The sequence below is a fragment of the Giraffa tippelskirchi genome, chromosome 8, assembly GCF_054371585.1.
Source record: "Giraffa tippelskirchi isolate mGirTip1 chromosome 8, T2T-mGirTip1v1.2.pri, whole genome shotgun sequence".
Taxonomy (NCBI): domain Eukaryota; kingdom Metazoa; phylum Chordata; class Mammalia; order Artiodactyla; family Giraffidae; genus Giraffa; species Giraffa tippelskirchi.
This window is the reverse complement of record NC_137282.1, coordinates 86111215-86137935: the sequence shown is the minus strand read 5'-3', so window position 1 is coordinate 86137935 and position 26721 is coordinate 86111215. Positions and strand designations below refer to the sequence as shown.

The 26721-nt window shown below is 39.2% G+C and overlaps 1 protein-coding gene across 2 annotated transcripts in view; it reads left to right on the top strand.

Annotated features, from left to right (window-relative positions):
- Window positions 1–10034, top strand: part of C6 (complement C6) — an 80436-nt gene extending 70402 nt beyond the window's left edge. Inside the window, exons 18-20 of one of the 2 annotated variants that reach the window (XM_081517549.1) lie at window positions 1613–1758; window positions 2877–3005; window positions 9691–10034. In XM_081517549.1, coding sequence (XP_081373675.1) covers window positions 1613–1758; window positions 2877–2915 — 185 coding nt within the window. In that variant the 3' untranslated portion in view covers window positions 2916–3005; window positions 9691–10034. Of the gene's footprint in view, window positions 1–1612; window positions 2159–2876; window positions 3006–9690 lie in introns of those variants that run through there. The other variant, XM_081517550.1, reaches the window with a different exon arrangement.
- Window positions 10035–26721: the final 16687 nt, after the last annotated feature.

The following is a 26721-nucleotide window of genomic DNA, read 5'->3' as shown; positions in this document are numbered from 1 at the left end:
CTGAGAAAAGTATCACCCAACTTCACTGCTTATTAAAATCCAGATTCCCAGTCATAACCTAGGAATAGTCTAGGAAGAAATAAAAGATGTGGTACATAATTATAAGAAGGCAGCCCTATAAGTCATTTATGATTTAAAATCTGCCTCTACCACTTACTAAATTGTGGGACCATGGGCAAATCACTTAACCTCTCTGAGCTGACTACATCTGTAGAGTTAGTATGATACCTTGTAGTTCATATGTTTATTGTGAGGGTTAAATGAAATAAAGCATGCAAAGCACTTGGCATATTGTGTGGTTTCATCATGCATGCTCGATAAGTGATATAGTTGTTCCCGGGTGGCGCCAGTGAGAAAAGAACATGAAGGACAGATTGAAGACATTGTGGAAATGGATTGACGGGAGGTAGCAGCTGATTGGATGTGGCTAGTGGGGGAAAGGGAGGTGTCAGAGGCAGCCCAGCTCCTACATCTTACCGACTTACCAGCAGCCTCTTCTCTCTTCCACCCAGATGACTCCATTCAAACACAGCTGGGTCTTTTGAGTCAGTGTCTTTGTGCCCGCATTCTCTCATTATCACCAAAGTGCTCGCTGCACTGGGGAGAAGTCAATTCAGTTCAATTCAGTTCAGTCGCTCAGTCGTGTCTGACTCTTTGCGACCCCATGAACCGCAGCACGCCAGGCCTCCCTGTCCATCACCAACTCCTGGAGTCTACCCAAACTCATGTCCATTGAATCAGTGATGCCATCCAGCCATCTCATCCTCTGTCATCCCCTTCTCCTCCTGCCCCCAATCCTTCCCAGCATCAGGGTCTTTTCCAATGAGTCAACTCTTACCATCAGGTGGCCAAAGTATTGGAGTTTCAGCTTCAACCTCAGTCCTTCCAATGAACACCCAGGACTGATCTCCTTTAGGACGCACTGGTTGGATCTCCTTGCAGTCCAAGGGACTCTCAAGAGTCTTCTCCAACACCACAGTTCAAAACCATCAATTCTTCGGTGCTCAGCTTTCTTCACCATCCAACTCTCACATCTATACATGACTACTGGACAAACCATAGCCTTGACTAGACGGACCTTTGTTGACCAAGTAATGTCTCTGCTTTTTAATATGCTGTCTAGGTTGGTCATAACTTTCCTTCCAAGGAGTTAGCATCTTTTAATTTCATGGCTACAATCACCATCTACAGTGATTTTGGAACCCCAGAAAATAAAGTCTGACATTTTTTCCACTGTTTCCCCATCCATTTCCCATGAAGTGATGGGACCAGATGCCATGATCTTAGTTTTCTGAATGTTGAGCTTTAAGCCAACTTTTTCACTCTCCTCTTTCACTTTCATCAAGAGTTTACTTAGTTCCTCTTCACTTTCTGCCATAAGGGTGGTGTCATCTGCATATCTGAGGTTATTGATATTTCTCCTGGCAATCTTGATTCCAGCTTGTGCTTCTTCCAGCCCAACATTTCTCATGATGTCCTCTGCATGTAAGTTAAATTAACAGGCTGACAATATACCTCCTTGACGTACTCCTTTTCCTATTTGGAACCAGTCAGATAAAATCAAATCCTAAAGCACTGTAGAGAGTCACACTGTCTCTCTCCTTCCTTGCAGCCCCCACCTCCAAGTGCATCTGCCTGTTACCCTCCCAGTGCACCAAGGGCGGAGATCAACTCTTCTGCGTCAAAGTAGGATCGTCAGTGAGCGGGAAAACAATGAACATATGTGAAGTAGGAGCTGTAAAATGTGCCAAAAGGGAAGTGGAAATACTGCATTCTGGGAGGTGTTAGACCTAACACAATTACCCATAAACAGAGTTATTGCCCCCAAATAACCCCGACACAAGGACGCTGTTGAACAAACAGCAGACTGGCACATTCAGGAGTTACCGACAAAAATCCTTAGGTGTTCGTTTCACACAATGATTCTCCCTGCCTCTCGAGTCTTCTCCCTCATCCAGTTCCCATCCATGCAGCTCTGTAGCGTATCTCTAGGTAATAACTTCCACATCAATCTAGTAAATTCTTCAGTTCATGTCACACTAAAATGATTGGACTTCTAGGACCTTATGATGCCTGTGGTATTAAGCATACTAACAAGTAGAAATCAGAATAAAAACCATAATTTTCTTCAATGAATCAATAAACATAGAAATCTAAACAACTTGTACAACACATTCTTGAAACCCACCTTTCATGCATTCATTCAATAAATAATTGGGGATGTCTGTAATAAACTTAGCACTATTTAGGGCGCTGGGGAACCAGCAGTGAATAAAACAGACAAAAGCCCTGGTCTTCAAGAAGCTCACATTCTTGCGGAGGAAGACATACAGAACATAATAGAAGCATACAAAATATGTAGTATGTTTGATGGTGATAATTCTTATGGAGAAGACAATGTAATCCATTCTTAAACCTCATCTTATGTGAGGAAATATTCCCTAGTTAATAAGCATCACAGTAAGGACAACTGAATTCAAGTGGAAATTGCCTTGCTTAAAGTAGTTAAATTCCTAAAGTTTCCTCCTTCTTAGGAGACTCTTTTTGCTTCAGCCAAAGTGCATCAGAAAGCTTTTAAGCTAAAAGTGTGTGATGGATAGAAAAATCATCAGAAAATTTCAAAAGAATAATTCTTAAGGTAAGTCATATCTATCATATTAGACCCTACCAAGTAGACACCCATTTCTTAGAGAGGCTAGGGTGTCATTTTGAATTGGAGAAGAGAAACATCTTTGGAGCAGTGGTTCTCAAGCATGAGGGTGCATTGGAGTCACTTGGAGCACTTTTTAATACAGATCTCTGCAACCCACCCCCAGTTTCTGGTTCAATAGGTCTGGGGTGGGGCCTGAGAATCTGTATTCCTACCAACTTTCCAGGTGGGACTGCTGATGATGATCAAGAGCATCGCATTTTGAGAACTTTCAGTCTAGAAGTGGAGCCATCAAGCAGCTAATCCAATTACTAAAGTAATTGATCCCAACTTTAGCCAGTCAGTCTCCAAGCAGGTGAGTGGAAGCAGGTTCCCTTCCTCTAAATCTCATTGGGATGCTCACCTAACAGAAGGGGCTATGAGTCACAGCCATCCAGCAGCACCCTTATTAGGCTTACACATTAAACGTCATTCCTCTTCCATCTCATTAAGATCTCAGCCAAAATCTAAAACATCTTACAGAGTTCCCTGGTGGTCCAGTGATTAGGACTCTGCATCCCCACTGCAGGGGGCACAGGTTCAGTCCCTGGTCAGGGAACTAAGATCTCACATGCTGCGCAGCACAGCCAAGAAAAAAAAAAAAAAATCAACCTCTAAAACATCTTGCAATATCAAAGGATAAGTATGAGGAAGGGAAAAGCCTAGAAACAGAAAACCCATTTTCCTGGTATAATGGCAATTGAGTGGGAATTGATCTTTGTCTAGGAGTCAGTGACCCATCTTTTCCTGCCATGCAGCCCCACTTCTTCTCACTACCAAAGTGGCACAGGCTACTCTTGTAAGCTTTGTGCCCTCAGTACTCCCAAGATGCCAAAATGAAGGCAAAGTTTAGGCATTATACAGTCCTACACTAAAAGGAGAGCCACCAACCACTGAGTCCGGAAACTTTGCTCAGGACTGACTTGGCTCTGCTCTACCAGCTCTCACATCAGCACCACACCTTTCCAGGCTGTACAGCAGGACTGGGGGTGACAGGGGCGCTTTGGGGCTCTGCGGGCACAGGGAGGCAGTGCTCATAGTGAAGATCCTATTACCTCCCCAAAGTCCTTTTCTTCCCCTTGGTGGGGAGGAGGGAGATGCTCTAAGTCTCCCCTGAAGCCAGGCAACCAAAGTCTTGAGAGAATCACTTGTCAGAGCACCCATATCCAGGATATATGGTGCCACCCTCACTGGCTGGAGGCTGTGGAATCTTAGAACTATCACTGGTGAACAGGTTGCTGGAGGAGTTTCTGGGAGGTATGGCTCCACACCAGAGGAATTTGCTCTTAAACGAGCCCAAGACCCTTTGCTGCCCAGGGCATGTGGGAGGCAGGGTGCTGACAAAATGATCTGAATTGTTTCCACAGTAACAAGGGAGTGGTGGGGCATGACTGGGAAAAAAAGATGGGTGCAGCCCTTTCTCCACCTCAATCCCAAGGCATAGAGAAGGAATGGAGGACTTTGGTGGGTCTCATGGTTCCATAGGAAGGAACACAGAGAAGAGGAAAGGCAGGAACTCTGAGGCCATCCTGTGTCTTGGACATGAACCTATTGGAAATACCAAAAGGAAGCATAGCTGCCTCTCTCACAGAAAGTTCTGGGAGACAGCATGGGTAAGAATAAAGCAAAACACCACCCCAAGGAAACACAGGGGCCACCAATATCATAGAGTGAGATTTAGTAAGAACAAGTCCAGAGGGCATGCCCCATCACTGACTGTTGTATCAAGCAGCTTCTGCCATCTTTCCAAGTCCACTTCCTTCCAACAGCAGAGAACCAGATCCAACAGATGCAGGAGAAAAGAGTCTCCTAGAATGAGACTTGCCTCTGCCCATCACTCTTTCTAAGAGGGGTAAGAAATTTGCAAGAACCATCCTCATCCCTTCCCTACTCCAAATCCTCTGACCGACAGGCCTGGCTGATACTGGAGGCAGGGAAAGAGATGAGATATAAATTGGATCTGAGATTAGAAACTTAAACTGGACTGACTTTTAAAAATAGTAACTGGCCAGAAATCTATGTGATCTGTCTCAGACTTAATTGAGGCAAGAGAAGAATGGGGTTTGGCAGAGCATAGAGGAAAACTATGACTAACACTAGCTTGCTGGAGCTACCATTACAAAGTACTACAAACTGAGTGGCTTAGAACAACAGAAATACATTGTCTCACAGATTGAGGGGGCTAGAAATCCAAAATCAGTCTGTCCACCATACCATGTTCCTTCTGAAGCTTATGGGAGAGAATTCTTCCCTGCTTCCTCTGGCTTTTGGTGTTTGCCAGAAATGCTGCCCATTCCTTGGTTTGTAGATGCATCACTCTAGTCTTTGCTTCCATCATCTCATGGCCCTCTCCATTGCCTTCCTTATGTGCATATCTGTCTGCCTAAATGTGCATTACCTTATGAGGACAGCAATCTTGTTGGATTCAGTTCAGTTCAGTTCAGTCACTCAGTCGTGGCCGACTCTTTGTGATCCCATGAATTGCAGCACACCAGGCCCAAACCCATGTCCATCGAGTTAGTGATGCCATCCAACCATCTCATCCTCTGTTGTCCCCTTCTCCTCCTGCCCCCAATCCTTCCCAGCATTAGGGTCTTTTCCAATGAGATTAGGCCCCCTCTAATGACCTCACCTTAACTGTATTACATCTGTGAAGACCCTATTTCTAAATAGGGTTATGTTTGCAGGTACCAGGTGTTTGGACTTCAACTTGTCTTTTACTGCAGACACAATTCAATCCGCAGCACCCTGACTGGGGAAAAAAAGAATGTTTTCTGTTTACACCCCTTAATATAATCAAAGGTTTATACCAGCTATTACATTCATATTGTTTGATTAAAATCAGTCAAGCTAGCTTGCTTGAAAGTATTTTGTTCTTATACTTGTAGTAATCTTCCCTTTTAATGGTGATTAGTTGGTCTTTTTATCACTTTAGTTACCTTTGTTTCAAAGGATATTTTGAGTGCATGAATCCATTAAGTTTGCATTAGGCTAATTTGCATACCACTTACCAGTTGAATTTTTCACACCCTGACATTAATATTAATATAGCAATTTAGTACAATAAGTGTTAAGAGCTAGTGATAAAATTGTCACCATGAAGCAGAGAGGAAAACTGAGACATATTAGATACCTGGAGTTTGGACCTAGAATCTCCAGTGCTGTCCTAGAAGATTAAGTAAATTCTAGATCAAAGGTAAAAGCTTTATCCTCTTAGGCTAGAGATGAATGCTAAGCATTCATGCTGGTAGCTTAAGTAGCTGGAAACCAACTCAAGTCCATTTTTTATATGGATTTTAATTTTTTGTTGATTCTACAAAATAAATGGGACCCCAGTTTAAAGAACTTTATAAATAGACATGCTATAAATCTCAAACGTCCTAGAAGCAGAGTTCTAAGACTATGATTTTTTCCAGTCCTCCGATGTGGCGATGTGCAAGCTTAACCAAATATTTCCTCTTTTTGGCAGTCTTCAGTAAAGCTCACTAAATTTTAGACTACATTGTTACTCTTTCTACAAAAGCCTGCACCTCCCACAACCAACATTCTGTAGAGTTAAAATTTAAGCTATTCTGTTTTTTTTCCTGAAGAGCACCCACAAGCTAAACCAAACCCATATCCCTTCCTACATTCTAATTCTGAGTAATAAGGATCTAACAGATCATACTGGCTCTGGTCGGTGCTGGGCACCAAATATCCTGAGGCTGGATTAATTGGATTTTGGATGGCTATCTGTCTCCAAGGTCACTTTCATTCTTTAGGGATACCTTGTGTATGGAATCAATGAAGCATCTAGCTGTTAGCCAAATAAATGGTCTGCAGAATTATGGTTGTAACCATTTTATTTTATGAGCGTGAGACGGGCCACTGATACACTATTTGTCTTCTTGACAAGTTTTAGCTACACAGCTTCAGTCCCACATTTCGAATATCAGTTAATAGAGGTGTGTGTCACCAATCAAGGGACTCCAAGGGAAGGACGGTGCATTGAAAATCATGCTCACAGAGATTTATATAGAAAGATGTTCATCACAACATTATTTATAATCGCTAAAAATTGACAGAGCCTAAATGCCCAATAATAAATCATGTACCTCGTAATCATACGACAGAAGGGTATGAGACCACTGACAAGCATCTCTTAAAAAGATTTTAAAGGACATAATAAAGTGAAAAATCAGGCTGCAATACTATGTATGCGTACAGTTGTGTAAATTTGTGTGTCCACATGCCCTTAGAAAGAATGATTGGGAGAACAAATCTCTGGAATTTGGAGTTATTTTTTATTTTCTTATTTATTTCTTTCTGCATTTACTAGATTTTCTAGAATCAGCATGTATTTTTTAATCTTTTTTATTTTTATTCCAGTCATGAAAGTAGCACAAGCTTATTGCAAATGTTTAGAAAATATAGTACAAATAATTTATACTTAATAAATTATTTTCATATTGATCTGTTCTTATGCTCACACGTTTGCTATTATTCATTAAATACATTACTCAGCATGAATTTTTATATCTACAATCATGAAAATTGTTCTTAAAATGTACTTTTCAACTTAAGTACAAAAAACAGATAACTAATTCTGCTTGTATAGAAAATTCATAGCAAATTGGCCTTGGAGGTCAGACAGCTCATCTGGTCTAGATTTGCACACATGGTAGTCTCTACCTAGGCTAGACATGTGAGCCTCACACAGATGCATTCATTCATTCATAAGCATTGTCTGAATATCTGCCAAGTCACAAGGGTTAGACCTATAATTGTGCAAAGATTTTGGAGGTACTTACAGTACCCTGGGGAGATTTTAAAGGTGTATTTAAATCACCATTATATAATACAGAAAGCTATTTTAAAATTATAAGTAAAGATAACATCTTCAGGGAATTAAAAAAAACTGGAAAGTCAATAAAATAAAATAAAATCTAAATTCCAAAGTTTTATTATAGTTGGAGACACTGAACAGCTGTTTGAACTTGAACAAACATCTAAGACTGTTTCCTCATGTAAAAACAGGAAAATACCAGCCAACTCTCTATTTGTTCTGAGAATAGGCTAGAACATATAATACTCACAACTACTAAAAAGCCTAGGATGAAATATGCATTCAACTACTCAAATACTATTATTATTATTATTATTATTATTTAACACCAGTGGTAAGAGTGGCTGGACTTCTCCCTTTATTTCCTGCCATATGAGACCCTTCATCTATTGCCATTTTTTCCACTGAATTGTGATTTATTAAAGAGCCCATGGGCTTACTTAGATTGTTCAGGGGAGAGAAATGGGTAGAATACTCAAACTAAGTATTCAGACTAAGCTGATGAAATGTGCTTGTTCACTGTGCTCATGCAGGCATGACCACAATGAGCAACATCAGCAGTAAAGGTTTTTTAAGTTCTCTTTAGAATGAATCATCCTTCATACCATAGAAGTGGAGATGGCTCAGTGTTTGAAGTCAAAAACCTAACAATCTGTGATATCAAAAGCAATGTGTGCAGAAGACCCATGATTAGAAAGTGAAGAGGAAATTAGACTGGGCAGCTGGAAATAGCCTCCAAGATTATTTGCTTGATACCACCCTACCAGTATGCAGTGACAAAGTAGATTTTGAAAAAGGCTGCATTTTACCTAAAATATGACCCTTAATGTGAGGGAAAAGCCATACCACAGTTCCAGTTCATGAGGTGAGATTCTGTTGTCCTTTATGAATCTGTATTTGCAGTAACACTAGGGTACAGAGCACACCCTAACTGAAGCATTTCCATTTTGGTTATAACAACTGAAGACTAATTGTTCCTTTAGGGAATGTCTCCCCTTCTACTGAAAGGCAATGATTCACACTGGTACATCTTTGCCATTGTCAAAAATACTGCTCACCATTGTTGCTGGCTCTCCATCTCCCAGGGACCTGGTAGGAACATACTTCTTAGCCCCCCTGGGTTGGAGTGCCATGTAATTGATTCTGACCAATAAAAGGTGACCAGAAGTATGTGTGTAGCTTCTGGACAAAACAAGGAATTGCTGGCATGAATATCTCCCAACACTCCTTTGTGGCACATTTGAAATGGTAGCTCCTCTATCAGCCTGATTCACTAACATGAGCAGAGTCTTCTATACGCCGTCAAACTTCTGTGGGTATATGGCATGAGTGAAATATAAACCTTTCCAAGATGTGGGGGTGGTATACTTGTTACATTGTTACTTAGCCTACCTGTCTGATCCTAACTGTAACAGATGACATGATGACATAGGAAGCTGATCTCTTTCACTTGCCCAGATTGCATCTAGAATACTTAGTTTCCTATGGGCATTACTGAGTAAATAGAAATTGTTTTTGGTCTGAACAGGGCCTATAACCACTAGTATGATTGGAAAAAAAATACAGAACAAATTAAAATTAGTGAAGAGGAGTGATTATGCTTAGTTCTTAAATACATTCATAATTGCATCCATCATTTTATAGAGAAATGGATTAGTGGAAAATTAAAGTTAAAAGAAAATAAATCCTTCCATAAAGAGTTTACCAGCTAGGACTATAAAGAAATGTAAATGCAAATGCAAAAATGGTGAACACACTTTTAACAATCTCTTTATTATATTTGGGAAATTTTTTAGAAACTTAGAAACATTTATTATTTTAAAAAGCATTTCAAAGTTAATTAAATCTACTTCATATTTCTTGATTACCAAATCATTCTTATTATGTTTCATGCCAATTGTTTATCAAAACTGCATTCTAAAGAATGTCAGGCATTTGCTAATGATGCAAATGTACCAAATGAATTTTTTATTCTAATTTCTAATGCTTGGGTATAACACAATCTCCCTAGTATACTGTAGCAGGTAGTATCTACTGCTCCTACCCCATCAATTTATTCAGCTCCCAGCCAATGGCCAATATTCCACAAGAGGTTGGTACCAGCCCCAACATTAGACCCAAGAAGTAAACTACAATTGGTTTAAGTCAATCTACAGGATTGCATTTCCCTCCCCAGGTGGTTTGGACATGTACAGGTGATGAAAATCTGATGAATGGGAGATGAGGAGCATCTTCTGGATGGCTTCTTAGAAGGAGTTTCTCACTCCGAAAGAGTTCACAGGAAGGATGGTCTCTTCTGAATGTTGCCATGTCTGAATGTGATGCTTGAAATTGCTGCAGCCATCTTGCCACCATGAGGAGGTTTACATTTGTGGTCCAGGCCAACATATGGAAGAGACTCCACTAGAGACATAGAAAGAACCCTTTGTGGACCCTTGTGAAATCACTGATCCACTGATTTATCCAATTATGGAGTATCTATGTTTCTGGTCTTCCTGTTATAACAATTTCTCTATAACATAACCTATTTTTGAGTTGTTGCTCTTCTACATAGCAAAAGATATCCTGATTCAGAAATTAGTGAAGTTCTTGAGGTTTGTACCTTCATGATGTTAGTATATTGGTAATACATTTTTCTTTTAAATGACTATAAATTATTTTTTAAAAATGGAGAATTCTCTCTCTTGGTTGATGACACTAAACTTGCATGTGACAAAGGAAGATGAACCTTCAGAAATGGAAACTCATAAGGCAACAATTTAAGCATATAATGAATTTCTTCATTTTTGAGAAAACTGAAGTTGCCGCTAAAGCTGTCCAACCAGCCAATAATTAATTGTAGGCCTCCTGAGCACTCAGCGGTATGTTTAATTCTATGAGGTCAAAGGGAAACCTAAAGCTTACTAAGCCACTACTGGGCGCCAGAATCATGATAGTTTATTAGGCTTCACGGCCACCTAAGACATAGGTATTATTGGCCTCATTTAGAGATGAGGAGACTAAAGATCAGAGGCCAGAATTACTTGCCAAAAGTCTATACCTTGTAGAAAGCAGAGACAGACTTCAAACCTGGCCAGTCTAACTCAAGGACTCAAGGACCAATGGTACTGTAACAATGTTAAATTTGTTGATCTTTATAATTACACTGTGGTTATTGTAGAGATAATAATAGAGATGGCTGCAAATTTTTTACTCTCTTCCATTAAGATGTGGATTCCACGATTGTCCATCAATGGATGAATTAATGAACAAAGCATATATATACATACAAGAGAATATTATTCATCTTTAAAAAGAAGGAAATTCTGACATATGCTGGATTAACTTTGAAGACATTATGCTAAGTGAAGTAAATATTGTATGATTCTGCTTACATGAATTACCTCAAACAGTCAAACTTATTGAGACCAAGATGAGAGCATATTAGAAAAACAAACAACAACAAGAAAAAAGCTGGATTCTATTAAATTATTAACAAGAATCATTTAGGACTCTTTGACTGCACTTAAGAGCTGATGGCCACTGATCATTCCACACAGAACGCTAGTGATCACAGTCCTGATTCTTTCTTGTGACTCTAGGAGCAAATCTCTTTCCTTGTCATTTCTAGCCCCTAGAGATTGTCTGCTTTCCTTGGCACATGGTTCTCTTCCACCATATTTGAACCCAGAAATTTCATCACTCCTACTTCTGCTTCTGTCTTCACGTCTTCCTCCTTCTCTCTTTTCTCTTCCCACTTTCTCTTATCAGAATCTTTGTGATTATACTGATCCCACCCAGATAGTCCAGGGTCATCTCTCTATTTCATCATTCTTTGTCCCTTTCTGCATGTAAGGTCACACAGTCACAGGTTCTGGAGATCAGGACACAGACATCTTTGGGGAGACATGATTCTGTCTACCACATCTGGGGTACTCCAAACATCATTAGCCATAAGAGATTCAGAGTTCTCCATAAATTTGGAAGCTTTTTTTTTAATTAAAGAGAAATCATTTCACAAAGTAGAAGACCAATATCATTCCTGCAAATAGTAAGGATATCCTGTCCTCTTTGTTTCTGACCTCATAACATGGGACCAGAGATGTTAGAACCATTCAAAATACTCACATTTGAATATAACCAGGACTGTCTCCTTATCTCATGTTAAAGTTTCTTTATGCATTCTGCCTTATTCTCTATCTCCACAGATGAGCTCTATCGCATGGTAGAAAACATGACAGCCAAATTTTAAGGAAATAATGAGTGGATAAATCTTGGCTCTCTGAGTCTCAAGTTAAAACCCCCAGGAAGACTCTCATTAATCTTGCTTCAGTAGGATGGTTATGTGTAGACCAATCAACTGTGATCAGAAGGCAAGATCATGCAGAGTAAAGCAGCTTGGCACTAGCCCTCTGGAAGAAAGAGGGAGGGCGGGGTGTAATTCCCTTGAGATTGGTTACCATACCTAATACAATGGTGCAATGTCACAGCAAAGCTTCAAAATTTCCGTTGAGTTACAAGAATGTGAGGTCTTGAATCAGAGTAATGATAACTCCCTCAGAAAGTGGAGACACTGCTACAGCAATAAGAAATCTACTAACAGTAGTTCCCAAACCTAGCAATCATCAAAACCATTTAGAGAGCTTTTTAAAAAGATTGATTCCCAAGTCCCACTCAGGGTTACTACATTAGAATCTCCAGAACAGATAAAAGCACACACTCAATTAGAAACCCAATCAGGAAAACTGTTTCAGATCTAGGTTGAGGCAGGCAATTTATTATATAACAGGAATCACACTCCCTACCTGCTCTGAGTCCTTGGACACTGGTGCTAATCCAAACCCTATCCCTCACCCATTCTCTCACACCCACTTCAAGGCTTCCACAGCTTTCCTAGGCTTGTGCCAGTAAGAGCATGTGGCAATAAGATCACATGACCAGCATTTTCTGAAAGTTTGTTCCTTCAAGCATTGTGCTCAAGTCCTCCACCTTGGCTGGTACTGCTGGCTGATTCTAGCTTTAATCTTAGGAATCTCAAAAATCCATACCCAGTGATCAAGGGAAATATTCCATTTCTACCTATTACCTCTAGAATGTTTATGGCTCTAAAATAGCAAGGAATGGAGGAAAAATAAGGAGAGAAAAATGGTTGAGAGTAAAATGACAGGCTGGGATGAAAGAGAGATGAATGTGCCATGTCAAAGGGTAGGCAATTTATCCTCCAACTCAAAAGTTGGTGCCAAGATCACCTGTACCAAAATTGTCTCAAGTAGTGCTACTTAAAATGCTTATCTGTGAGTTATCTGTTATGGTCTCCAGAAAGATAATGGGCTAGCACCAAAATGCAAATCAACAAACTGCTTCCTTTATCCATAAGTCTTGCTACCAAAACAAAAGGTAGGGTAAAGTGGGCTGCCATCTATAGGGTCGCACAGAGTCGGACACGACTGAAACGACTTAGCAGCAGCAGCAAAGTAAACAGTGTAATTAGTACTAAAGTTTACATGCGTTCTGTCACAGGCTCCTTGTCCCATGAAAACCAGCAAGACTCAGTTCTCAGGAGACACTTCAAGTATACTTAACCTAGGATATTTGTTTAAGTAACAACAACAATAATAATAATATGCTGAATATTTACTATATATTTCAGTGTCATGTATAAAGAGATATTATAAATTTTATTAGTAGTCTGCTAAAATTGATAGTGATATACACGAGGAAAGGAGCTAAGCTAAATGTCTTCTTAGTAAACTTCAAAATAAATAACAGTGAGCTATTGATATAGCAAGTGATACACTTACTTGAATAGAAGTAAAAGCATAAGAGAAATAAAGAAAATGGATTAGAAGGGGATTAGAAATATAAAAGTATAAGTCATCTACCAGCAACACAAAAAATCATGTAAGTAAATATTTTCCCTAAGAGAATTAAGCCCAATTTTCTTTTTTGAATTATTCATCCACTAATTCATTTTAGTATTTGTTTATTCAATTGAAAGTTTACTAAAAGCATTATTAGGGACAAGTATGGTTCTTATTCTCATGGAACATAAATTATTATGGAAAAAATAAACAGTAAATTATTAATTACTAGAAAGTAAGTTACAGTATTACAAACTGCAATGAGAACCAAAGAGGTGGAAGAAGCCATACAGCATGTGAAGTCTGAGGCAGAGTAGAGCAGATGTGGAGAACAGCGCAAGCAAAGACCCTGAGCTGAGAAAGGGTCAGGGACCTTTCCAAGAAGTGAGGCTAATTTGACTTCTGCTTTCAAGCAGGTTGGAGGCCAACATGCTGTTTAAACAAAAAGAAAAGCCAGACATATTTTTAAAGTGTATCTATTAAGGCGTAAAAGGCTATAGAAGCAACAAGGACTAAAGGGGATAACATTTCAGAGAAGGAACTTTCAAGAGGTGGGCTGGTGATTTGCCTCTGCCCCTGGGGACACATGCTGATCCTCAGCATCTACTAGAGACCAAGAATCAGGGCAAAGACAGGCAGGGGGCCAACACTGGGGTACAGAGAAACCAGTGGGATCGTTTGGTTGTGCAGAATGGAGTAATTCATGGAGAAGTAAATGGCTTGAGGCACTTGGCCACTTTCTCTCTCAAAATACTGACATTCCAGAGATGTAGCTCAGTTCAGTTCAGTCGCTCAGTCGTGTCCAACTCTTTGCAAACCTCATGAATTGCAGCATACCAGGCCTTTCTGTCCATCACCAACTCCTGGAGTCTAACCAAACCCATGTCCATCGAGTCGGTGATGCCATCCAACCATCTCATCCTCTGTCGTCCCCTTCTCTTCCTGCCCCCAATCCTACTCAGCATTAGGGTCTTTTCCAATGAGTCAACTCTTCGCATGAGGTGGCCAAAGTATTGGAGCTTCAGCTTCAACATCAGTCCTTCCAATGAACACCGAGGATTGATCTCTTTTAGGATGGATTGATTGGATCTCCTTGCAGTCCAAGGGACTCTCAAGAGTCTTCTCCAACACCACAGTTCAAAAACATCAATTCTGCGGCACTCAGCTTTCTTCACCATCCAACTCTCACATCCATACATGACCACTGGAAAAACCATAGCCTTGACTAGACAGACTTTTGTTGGCAAAGTAATGTCTCTGCTTTTAAACATGCTATCTAGGTTGGCCATAACCTTCCTTCCAAGGAGTAAGCGTCTTTTAATTTCATGGCTGCAATCACCATCAGCAGTGATTTTGGAGCCCCCCAAAATAAAGTCTGACGCTGTTTCCACTGTTTCCCCATCTATTTCCCATGAAGTGATGGGACCAGATGCCATGATCTTAGTTTTCTGAACGTTGAGCTTTAAGCCAACTCTTTCACTTTTCTCTTTCACTTTCATCAAGAGGCTTTTTAGTTCCTCTTCACTTTCTGCCATAAGGGTGGTGTCATCTGCATATCTGAGGTTATTGATATTTCTCCTGGCAATCTTGATTCCAGCTTGTGTTTCTTGCAGCCCAGCATTTCTCATGATGTACTCTGCATATAAGTTAAATAAACAGGGTGACAATATACAGCCTTGACGTACTCCTTTTCCTATTTGGAACCAGTCTATTGTTCCATGTCCAGTTCAAACTGTTGCTTCCGGACCTGCATACAGGTTTCTCAAGAGACAGGTCAGATGTTCTGGTATTCCCATCTCTTTCAGAATTTTCTGCAGTTTATTGTGATCCGCACAGTCAAAGGCTTTGGCACGGTCAATAAAGCAGAAGTAGATGTTTTTCTGGAACTCTCTTGCTTTTTCGATGATCCAGCGGATATTGGCAATTTGATCTCTGGTTCCTCTGCCTTTTCTAAAACCAGCTTGAACATCTGGAAGTTCACAGTTCACATATTGCTGAAGCCTGGCTTGGAGAATTTTGAGCATTACTTTACTAGCGTGTGAGATGAGTGCAATTGTGCGGTAGTTTGAGCATTCTTTGGCATTGCCTTTCTTTGGGATTGGAACGAAAACTGACCTTTTGCAGTCCTGTGGCTACTGCTGAGTTTTCCAAATTTGCTGGCATATCGAGTGCAGCACTTTCACAGCATCACCTTTGAGGATTTGAAATAGCTCAACTGGAATTCCATCACCTCCACTAGCTTTGTTTGTAGTGATGCTTTCTAAGGCCCACTTGACTTCACATTCCAAAATGTCTGGCTCTAGGTGAGTGATCACACCATCGTGATTATCTGAGTCGTGAAGATCTTTTTTGTATAGTTCTTCTGTGTATTCTTGCCACCTCTTCTTCTTTTTTTTTTTTTTGAATTATTATTTTTTTTTAATAAATTTATTTATTTTAGTTGGGGGCTAATTACTTTACAATATTGTAATAGTTTTTGCCATACATTGACATGAATCAGCCATGGGTTTACATGTGTTCCCCTTCCTGGACCCCCCACCCACCTCCCTCCCCATCCCATCCCTCTGGGTCATCCCATTGCCCCGGCCCTGAGCCCTTGTCTCATGCATCGAACATGGAATGGTGTTCTGTTTCACATATGAGAATATACATGTTTCAATGCTATTCTCCCAGAACGTCCCACCCTCATCTTCTCCCTCAGAGTCCATAAAATTGTTCTATGCATCTGTGTCTCTTATTCTGTCTTGCATATAGGGTTATCGTTACCATCTTTCAAATTCCATATATATGCATTAGTATACTGTATTGTTGTTTTTCTTTCTGGCTGACTTCACTCTGTATAATGGGCTCCAGTTTCATCCATCTCAGTAGAACCGATTCAAATGTATTTTTTTAATGGCTGAGTAATATTCCATTGTGTATATGTACCACAGCTTCCTTATCCATTCATCTGCTGATGGACATCTAGGTTGCTTCCATGTCCTGGCTATTGTAAACAGTGCTGCGATGAACATTGGGGTACACGCGTCTCTTTCAATTCTGGTTTCTTTGGTGTGTATGCCCAGTGGTGGGATTACTGGGTCATATTTGCCACCTCTTCTTAATATCTTCTGCTTCTGTTAGGTCCATACCATTTCTGTCCTTTATCGAGCCTATCTTTGCATGAAATGTTCCTTTGGTATCTCTAATTTTCTTGACGAGATCTCTGGTCTTTCCCAATCTGTTGTTTTCCTCTATTTCTTTGCACTGATCGCTGAGGAAGGCTTTCTTATCTCTCCTTGCGATTCTTTGGAACTCTGCATTCAGATGGGAATATCTTTCCTTTTCCGCTTAGCTTTTTATTTCTCTTCTCTTCCCAGCTATCTCTAAGGCCTCCTGAGACAGCCATTTTGCTTTTTTGCATTTCTTTTCCATGGGGATTGTCTTGATCCCTGTCTCCTATACAATGTCACAAACCTCTGTTCATAGTTCATCAGGCACTCTGTCTATCAGTTATAGTCCCTTAAATCTATTTGTCACTTCTACTGTATACTCATAAGGGATTTGATCTAGGTCATACCTGAATGGACTAGTGGTTTTCCCTACTTTCTTCAATTTAAGTCTGAATTTGGCAATAAGGCGTTCGTGATCTGAGCCACAGTCTGCTCCTGGTCTTGTTTTTGCTGCCTGTATAGAGCTTCTCCATCTTTGGCTGCAAAGAATATAACCAATCTGATTTCGGTGTTGACCATCTGGTGATGTCCACGTGTAGAGTCTTCTCTTGTGTTGTTGGAATAGGGTGTTTGCTATTACCAGTGCATTCTCTTGGCAAAACTCTATTAGCCTTTGCCCTGCTTCATTCTGTACTCCAGAGATGTAGAACAGAAGGCTAAAACATTAAGCTGAGTCTTAGAAAAGCAGAGGGATTTCTTGCAGTCTCCCAGTGCTTAGGAGCACAAGATCTGGGAAGAAAAGACCAAGTAGGAGTCAGGAACCCTTGAGAAAGTGATGAGATGACCATGGCAACTTCTTAACACATTTTATATGGGAGCATGTACCTATATGGAGTTTCCCTGGTAGCTCAGCTGGTAAAGAATCTACCTAGAATGCAGGAGACCTGAGTTCGATCCCTGGGTTGGGAAGATCCCCTGGAAAAGGGATAGGCCACCCACTCCAGTATTCTTAGGCTTCCTGGGTGGCTCGGAAAGTAAAGAATCCACCTGCAGTGCGGGAGACCTGGCTTCAATCCCTGGGGTTGGGACAATCCCCTGGAGGAGGGCATGGCAACCCACTCCAATATTCATGCCTGGAGAACCCCCATGGACAGAGAAGCCTGGCGGGCTGCAGTCCATGGAGTCACAAATAATGAGACACAACTGAGAGATTAAGCATAGCACAGCACATGTACCTATATGGGAACATCAGCACTTCTAAAGGCTGAAAATCCAGGCTGGTTCCTGGAAAAAGTGTCACAGACGAGGTAAGGCAAAGCCAGCAGGACTTTTGGCAGTCCTGTAGACTAGGAGTGACAAAAATGGAGATTTATGGGCTTCAGCACAGAGTAAGTCTCTTCCTCAAGGCATCTGCCAGCTGAAACTTCGTAGGGTGGCAGGCTAAAGAGCTGAGTCAAAAACCTCTCATGTGTGAGTGCTCAGTGCTGTCTGACTCTTTTGCAAACCCATGGACTGTAGCCCACCAGGCTTCTCTTCCCATGGGCTTTTCCAGGCACAAGTACTGGATTGGTTTGCCATTTCCTCCTCCAGGGGATCTTCCTGACCCAGGGATCAAACTTGCATCTCCTGCCTTGGCAGGTGGATTCTTTGCCACTGAGCCACCTGGGAAGACCATGCAAGCCTCTCAAAAATGGCCTAAAATTAGATTGAGGTGATGGCAGCACAACTCTGTAAATACACTAAATTCTATTGTTCATTTAACATGGGTGAATCTTATAGCTTAAAAAAGCTGTTAAATAAAAAACTGTCAAAATTAGAGTGGAAGTTTCATACCATATCTCTCCACTAAGAAGATGCAAGTCCACAAGACTCATTGAAAAAGTCTCAAAGGACCAAGCCCTAAGAACGAGGGTGACCTGGGGGTAAACCACAATCCAACCTCAATCAAGCTCAGCAATGAGTAGATTAAAACCATCAGTTCTGCCCTCCACCTCCTTAACAAAGAAAAGATAGAAAGTTCCTTGATGAGTAATAACATCAACTGGAACCTCTAAGTTTTTTAAAATATTTATACTGTCTGCTACTTAACTAAAAATTACTAGACAGGATCATATAAGGGTTATACAACCAATAACCAAGAGGAAAAATAGACAATAAATACAGACTCTCATGTGACCCAGATGTTGAAGTTAGGACATGCGGCACTTAAATAAGTATGATTATTATATTCAATAAAATATTTTTAAAATAGACAAGGCCACTGTAGGTGGACCACACGAGAGAATGAAATATAAGATTGAAAATAAAAAAGGGGCTGCTCATGCAGGCCCTTTTAGGCCATGGTGGAAAGTCTTAATTCTATTCTGAGTTATAGTTTTAAGTAAGAGAGTGAAATAACTCAATTTGCATTTAAAAAAGAAGAATCAAGGAAATCATCTAAGAAGCCATAACTCTAACCCAGCTGATAGATGATGGTAGCTTGGACTATAATTGTTGTATGAGATATGAAGAGAAGGAAATAGATTCAAGATACATTTTGGAGGTAGATGCTACAGGACTTGCTGGTGGTTTGAATGTAATTGGTCAGAGAAAGAAAGATAGTAAATATCTCTCAGGTTTCTGACTTGAGCAAGATGGGGTAGAATGATAGTAGAATAGGTTAGGGAGCTGAGGGAAGTTGGGAGGCTTTCCTAAGATTACTAACACCTTAGTAGCAAAATAAGGACTAGAATCCAAGTATCCTGATTCTTACTCCAGTACTTTCTACCACACTGAGCTAACTTTTCTCTAGGAATTATTTTCAGTAGTATGATGTCTGTCTGTTTTACACAGACTGAACAAAAACATTTTGTGTTTAGAAGTCCAGTTTCCAGGTAGTCAAATATCAATTTTGAGGCTTTAAACATGAGTGACAAATGCCAATGCTTTCAGAGCCAGGACATAAGATGGGTAAAGATGAAGCTTTTTGCTAATAGAGAATGGGGTGGGGGATCTTTTGATGAATCTGCAGCATATACACCATCTACAGCCATTCAAATACAATTTTTAAAATATTTTAATTACTTTTCTGCCAATTAAAACATATTTGTATGCAGTTTACCAACTCCTGCTAATTAGATGCAAATGTGTTGGGAAACAGCTTTGCTTTTGAACATGAGCAAAAAGATAGAAGAGCTCAGCTCAAGGACTCTGCTCTCATTTAGCCAGTTATTGGAAATGGCAACATGCTCCTAGACGCGTGAATGTTTATATGTAAAGTAGAAGTCTAAAGTTTATTCCATAAACAAATAACTAAAAGAATAAACCAATCATGGTAATGTATTGTGATCCAGCAATTATGATTCTTCTAATCTTTTACAACAAAAATTCAAATAAATTAACTGGATTATCTTTCCTGATGCACTTATTGTTCCCTTGAGATATGATGCCAGGAAACTTCAACCTCATCACCTAGGAACAGAAAACAGAAAGAGGGAGAAAAGCATGTTTACAAAATAGAAGCTGCCAGTGACGTACTAACATATGGGAATTCAATAAGAATGAAGTGGAGAAAAATTTTGACATAGAAAACCCTAGTATATACACATTTTGTGAAATTTCTTAAAGTTTTAAGAAAATGTTTAATTTTTATATGTTTCAATTGGGAAGGCATTCAGCTGAAATGTTTCTTGCCAGTTTTGTAATTTCTAAAGTCATTAATATAGAACCACATTTGGCAGAATATCAGTGTAGTAAGTTTTTTGACAAAATGCCTAAATGTCTTTTACATGCTTATTTTTTGAAAATGTATTCAATGAAAGGACAAAAATTCAATTCATTATATAATACACAAAGCAAAATAATTCAATACCAATGAAATATCTTGAAGACATAAGACCCACAGGATTGTCATTATCAAGTTAATATTTTAGAATTTTTATTTCACTTTGCATCTGTTTTTTCATAACATGTTATCTTTTAGGGGAGAGAGGATCTCTCAAGATATCTGTTGTGACCTGATTAATTTATTTCCTTCCACTCCATAATAAAATTGGGCTATTTGATCTACTTCTTCTGCCATTTTGCTATAAACAAAGTAGTTTATATTTTATATAGCTTTAATATAACTATATAAACATAGTTATTTCCCTTCATTGGCTTCCAAAAATGTATGAATGCACATCAAAAGCAGTGTTGTGCATGTAGGAAATCAAATGCTGGCTTTTGAACAGTTTATATTTTTTAAAAAAATAAGCTTTTAGGTAATGACAATCTTAATGTGAGCCTACACTGCAATAATTGCTAGCATTATTTCTATTACTGCCATTGATAATAACAATACTTTATTCTAGTCAAATTGACATTCTAGTCAATTTGATGAATAATTGTAAGATTATTCATCAAATAAACAACTTTAATATAAACATATAACAATGATAAGATACCTGCATATGTTTTAAAACATACATATGTATTTGTGCTTAAAACAGTATTAACCAGAAATTCATGAACCAGAAAGAGAATTACATTGGATTAAGACCCTAGACCTATTGAATTTTAGGGTGATACCAGACCAAACATCTATATCAATTTCTAGGTAGCTTTTTAGAAACTATAATGTCACATTGGTTTTTGTTTGTTTGTTTATTTAGTTGCTAAATCATGTATGACTCTTTTGTGACCCCATGGACTGTGGCAGGCCAGGCTCCTCTGGCCATAGGATTTTCCAGGCAAGAATATGGCAGTGGGTTGCCATTTCCTTCTCCAAGGGATCTTTGCAATCCAGGGATCAAACCCATATCTCCTGCATTGACAGGCGAATTCTTTACCACTGAGCCAACAAGGAAGCTCACATAATGTCACATACATTTTAGACAACCAGGGTCAGTTTTGTGACATAAATTCAGAGATGGGGCTTCTTGTCTGAACAAAGTCTTTTTTTTTTAAGCCCACTCTACTTGGAGAAAGTAGTAACATTTGAGACCACAAACCTGGGTCAAGCTATCTTGTTGGCTTATAAAATGTGTCTTTGATATTCTCCCAGCATAACAGACCCTTGTTAAAATACCAAAATGAAGTCTGGTTCCACAATGAGAAACCAACATATTGGACAAAGTCAACTTAAAAACACTAACACAGAGATATGCATGTGGCAAGGGAGAAAGAAAACACATAAAGGGCACACACATACATCCTACACAAAATAAACTTGCAAATAAAAATTTTGAAAGCAGCTAAGAATAATAAACCTCATTAAGCTCAAAAAACAGAAAAAATTATTCTAAAATAATTATATTTTAAAATTACATTTTAAAACATGCCTGTTTTATAGGCATATATTAAAACAGTCTTCTAAGGACTTCAAAATCACCATAAAGAGGAGTGGAGTGATGAGGAGAATAATATTAATAATAAAGTCAACAACAAAATAATAGCAGTTAAAATGAATTGAGTACTTCTGCCACTGTTCTCAAGTGGACTGATTCATTTACTATAACAAATCAATGAGTGAAATAAAGGAGAAAATTGCAAATTTTTACCTGACTCCCGTTCATCAAAATCAATGCTTAACTTCTCAACCTCTTAACTTTGGAATCAGCAAACATCTCAAGAGAAAACAAATGGTGCCCAGTGCTGAACATTTATCTGTGAGCTTCTACTTTCTCCGCTGAATCTTGCTCTCATCTCTATAATGCAAAATCAATCATTATGAAACAAAACCAGGAAGATAGGAATCAAGAGTAACTAGAGCAAGAGGAAAACAAATCACAAAAATGAAAAATACAATCATTGTAATATGAAGAGACAAAATAAGGATCTAACTGATGAGATAACTGGTGAATTGAGTGTTCATTTGTGCTCAGTCATGTTTGACTCCTTGAGACCCCATGGACTACAGCCCTCCAGGTTCCTCTGTCTATGGAATTTTCCAGGCAAGAATACTGGAGTGGGTTGCAATTTCCTACTCCAAGGGATCTTCCTGACCCAGGGATCAAACCCACATCTCTTGCACTTCCTGCATTAGCAGGTGTGGATTCTTCACCACTTCACCACCTGGGAAGTCCAAATTGGAGGTTAGTGGTTAAGAATTTACCTGGAACCAGGGAAGCAATGGAGACACAGACATAGAGAACAGACCTATGGACCCGGGGCTGGAAGGTAACGGGGGAAGGAGAGGGTGGGATGTATGGACAGAGTGACATGGAAACTTACATTACCATACATGAAATAGATAGTCAATGGGAATTTGCTGTATGACTCAGGGATTGATTAAAGGATGCTTACTCCTTGGAAGGAAAGTTATGACCAACCTAGACAGCATATTAAAAAGCAAAGACATGACTTTGTCAACAAAGGTCCATCTAGTCAAGGCTATGGTTTTTCCAGTAGTCATGTATGGATATGAGAATTGGACTAGAAAGAAAGCTGAGTGCAGGAAAATTGATGCTTTTGAACTGTGGTATTGGAGAAGACTCTTGAGAGTCTCTTGGACTGCAAGGAGATCCAACCAGTCCATCCTAAAGGAGATCAGTCCTGGGTGTTCATTGGAAGGACTGATGTTGAAGCTGAAACTCCAACACTTTGGCCACCTGATGCAAAGAGCTGACTCGTTGGAAAAGACCCTGATGCTAGGAAGGATTTTGGGCAGGAGGAGAAGGGGACAACAGAGGATGAGATGGCTGGATGGCATCACCGACTCAATGGACATGAGTTTGAGTAAACTCCAGGAGCTGGTGATGGACAGGGAGGCCTGGAGTGCTGCGGTTCATGGGGTTGCAAAGACACGACTGAGTGACTGAATTGAACTGAGCTGAGACCACATGAAGGTTCATCATGGTTAAACTGCTGAAAACTAAAGACAGAAAAAAATCTTTAATGTCATTATAAAATGAAAAAAAAAAACTTCAAAAGGATAGAAATTAACCTGAAAGTAAGCTGAAAGCTTACTTCTAAACAGAAATAATGGAAGCCAAAGATAATAGAATTGTAAAGGGATGGAAAGAAACATCTATTAATATACAATAAAAATACCTTTTGAAAATGAAAATGAAGTAAATATATTTTCTAAGAAACACAGAGAATTTATCATTGGCAGACGTATACCCAAAGAAATGACAAAAGCTGTTCTTTAGATAAAAGGAAAATGATTGAGGGGAAAAGGATAATATGTGCGTAAGTGAATAGAGACTGTACATGATCAGGATTTGTGAGGATTGAACAAAAATTAAGAGAAAAATAATTGAAAACAACATTACATAACTGGAGAAAAGAATAAATAAGATTTAAATGTTCTAAGATCTGTCTAGAAAGTGGTGTGTGCATGCTTAGTCACTCAGTTGTGTCCAACTTTTTGGGACCCCAAGGGCTGTAGTCTACCAGGCTTCTCTGTCCATGTGAATTCTTCAGGCAAGAGCATGGAGTAAATTTCCATGCCCTCCTCCAGGGGACCTTCCCAACCCAGGGATTGAACCCAGGTCTCCCACATTGCAGGAGGATTCTTTACCAGCTGAGCCACCAGGGAAGCCCAAGAATACTGGAGTGGGTAGCATATTCCTTCTCCAGGGGATCTTCCCGAGCCAGGAGTCGAACCAGGGTCTCCTGCATTGCAGATAGAGTCTTGACCAGCTGAACTACAGGGAAGCCCAAGTAATGGAGAAAGGATAAATACGGTTGAAATGTTCTGAGGTCCTTGCATTGTCTAGAAAGTGGTAAATGTATTAATTTATATTATACTTTAATAACTTAAGGATGCAGATTGTAATCTCTAAACACATAATGACTAAATAATAGTAAAAACATATAACTAACAAGATAATAAGCGATGATTAAAAGTGTAATTATGATTATATAAGTATAATATGATTAAATAAAATGTTATGATTTAAAATATAACTTGAAAGAAGTAAAAAGGAGCAAAATAAAATTTTATTTTGTAAATATTACTGTGATGAGCATCTTAGGAGATTATGACTAGGTCACACAAGAATGAACACTGTTGAAGCCCTTGGTATAAGCTGCATAACCTTGGTGATGCTATTTAAATACAATAAGAGATTGACTTGAAAAGAAACCTGTAAAACAAAAGAATCTGAAAAACAAAAAATCTTGAAAATGCAAGACTCCTTAATGAAGGTTTTCATGACATAGGTACAGCACAAATACAGCACTTTAACATTTAAAAAAAACTTTCTTATTATATATTATTTTATTTAATACTGAAAACAATTCTGTAGAAGTGCTATGACAGATATTGCCATTGGTAATGTGTCCCAAACCCATCAGTTAATAATCTATATGAAAGTGAAAGTCACTCAGTCATGTCCGATGCTTTGCGACCCCATGGACTGTACAGTCCATGGAATTCTCCAGGCCAGAATACTGGAGTGGGTAGCCATTCCCTTCTCTAGGGGATCTTCCCAACCCAGGGATTAAACTCAGGTCTCCCATATTGCAGGCAGACTCTTTACCAACTGAGCCACCAGGGACATCCAAGAATACTGGAGTGGGTAGCCTATCCCTTCTCCAGCGGATCTTCCTGATCCAGGAATCAAACCAGGGTCTCCTGCATTGCAGGTGGATTCTACACCAGCTGAGCTGCCAGGGAAGTATAATAATCTATATAATTGAGACCAAAACAGGTCTTGTAAATGCATATGCACTCTCCTTATTCCACAGCATTCAACTTGATATAATACTGTGTGTATATATATATATATATATATATATATATATATATATATATATATATGTATATGGATCAATACTAACCCTTTTTAAATGAATGTTGCTGTTTTACTCTCATCCTTGTGCTTAAGTTTTATATTACAAAAAAAAACCCAACAAGAACCAGTTCTGGTTTTAACCAGGTAATGGCCATACTATCCTTAAAGTCAGATGGTTTCTCTTCAATATGCATAAATACTTTCCAAGTGCTGATGAGTTTAGACAAAATGTCATGGGTAATTTCATCTCTAATATAATAAAAGTGATTGTATTACTCCTACTCAGCAATGGAATAAAAATTGCAGTGCTCCAGGAAAGGAAAATATGATAACATATCTAATGATTCTGGTGGAGAGGATATATGTCCCCAGAGGTTTTTTTTTTTTTTTTTTTTTACTTCGAGCAGAACTTTTACAAGGGCTCATCCTTCCTTTCTGCCTCAACTATGCAGACTGGCATCCTTTCACAGCCAAAGCCTATATTCTTAGCCCTGAAAACCTTCTTTCCATATATATTTTTTGTTTGTTTGTTTCTTTGAAGGGAATTTGATACAGCTCATGAAAATTCTGCCATGACAACAAATTTGTTTCCATCCAGTTCTGTAAGGTCAACTTGGTTTCAAACATACTACCTCGTGTATTCCCAGCAAGCAAAATTTCTCTGTTATTTTAAACTCCAATCTGCTGCAGACTCAGAGAATGCTGTGGTGTGTCTATAATTCATGTTTATTTTTAGAGTTATATGGCTTTCATTAGAAATCACAAATCTGTCTTAAACCCAGTTTAGACTTACGTTCTGACAAAAGAATGTCCTTGCCAGGAGAGTTTCAATGAGCATGCTTTGAAAAAATAATCGAAGGAATTATTCCTGGGGAGATATGATGATGGTGGAATATGTTCCTCGGTATCCTTCTTATAGGATTAAGAGCATCCTTCTAGGAACTGATTCATACTACCAAAGAATATCAGGTGAGGGTTTCATTAAAGATAGAGATTATGAATCTTTAAAAAAAAAAGTCTCCATAAAGCAAGATGAAGAGATATTTGAAAGAAGGCATGTTTGAAGAGGGAGGAACTAGCACTTGTAAGTGGTTACCAGGTCCCAAGCACATTCTGCACCATAACAAGTAAGTATTGCTAGAAGCTCCATTTTAGAGTTAACAAAACTGAGCAAATAAAGAGCAGAGCCAAGATGTGAATCCAAATCTGTTTAAATTCCAAAAGCATTGCTTTCTCCAGCTTGTTGTACTATAGTGCACATGTTGAATGAGAATGTGATCTTGCTCATAGTGGCAGTCTGCCTTAATGCTCCCAAATTTTCACCACTTCCTGTACAACCACCCTTTGCCATGTGGCTCTCAGTTTTTTACTACTTCCTGCATATAGTATTTATTTAATTTTTGTCTGCTCTGGGTCTTCATTGCTTTGCCTGTGCTTTCTCTAGTTGTGGCAAGCAGGGGCTACTCTCTAGTTGAGGTGCATGGGCTTCTCACTGCAGTGGCTTCTCTTGTTG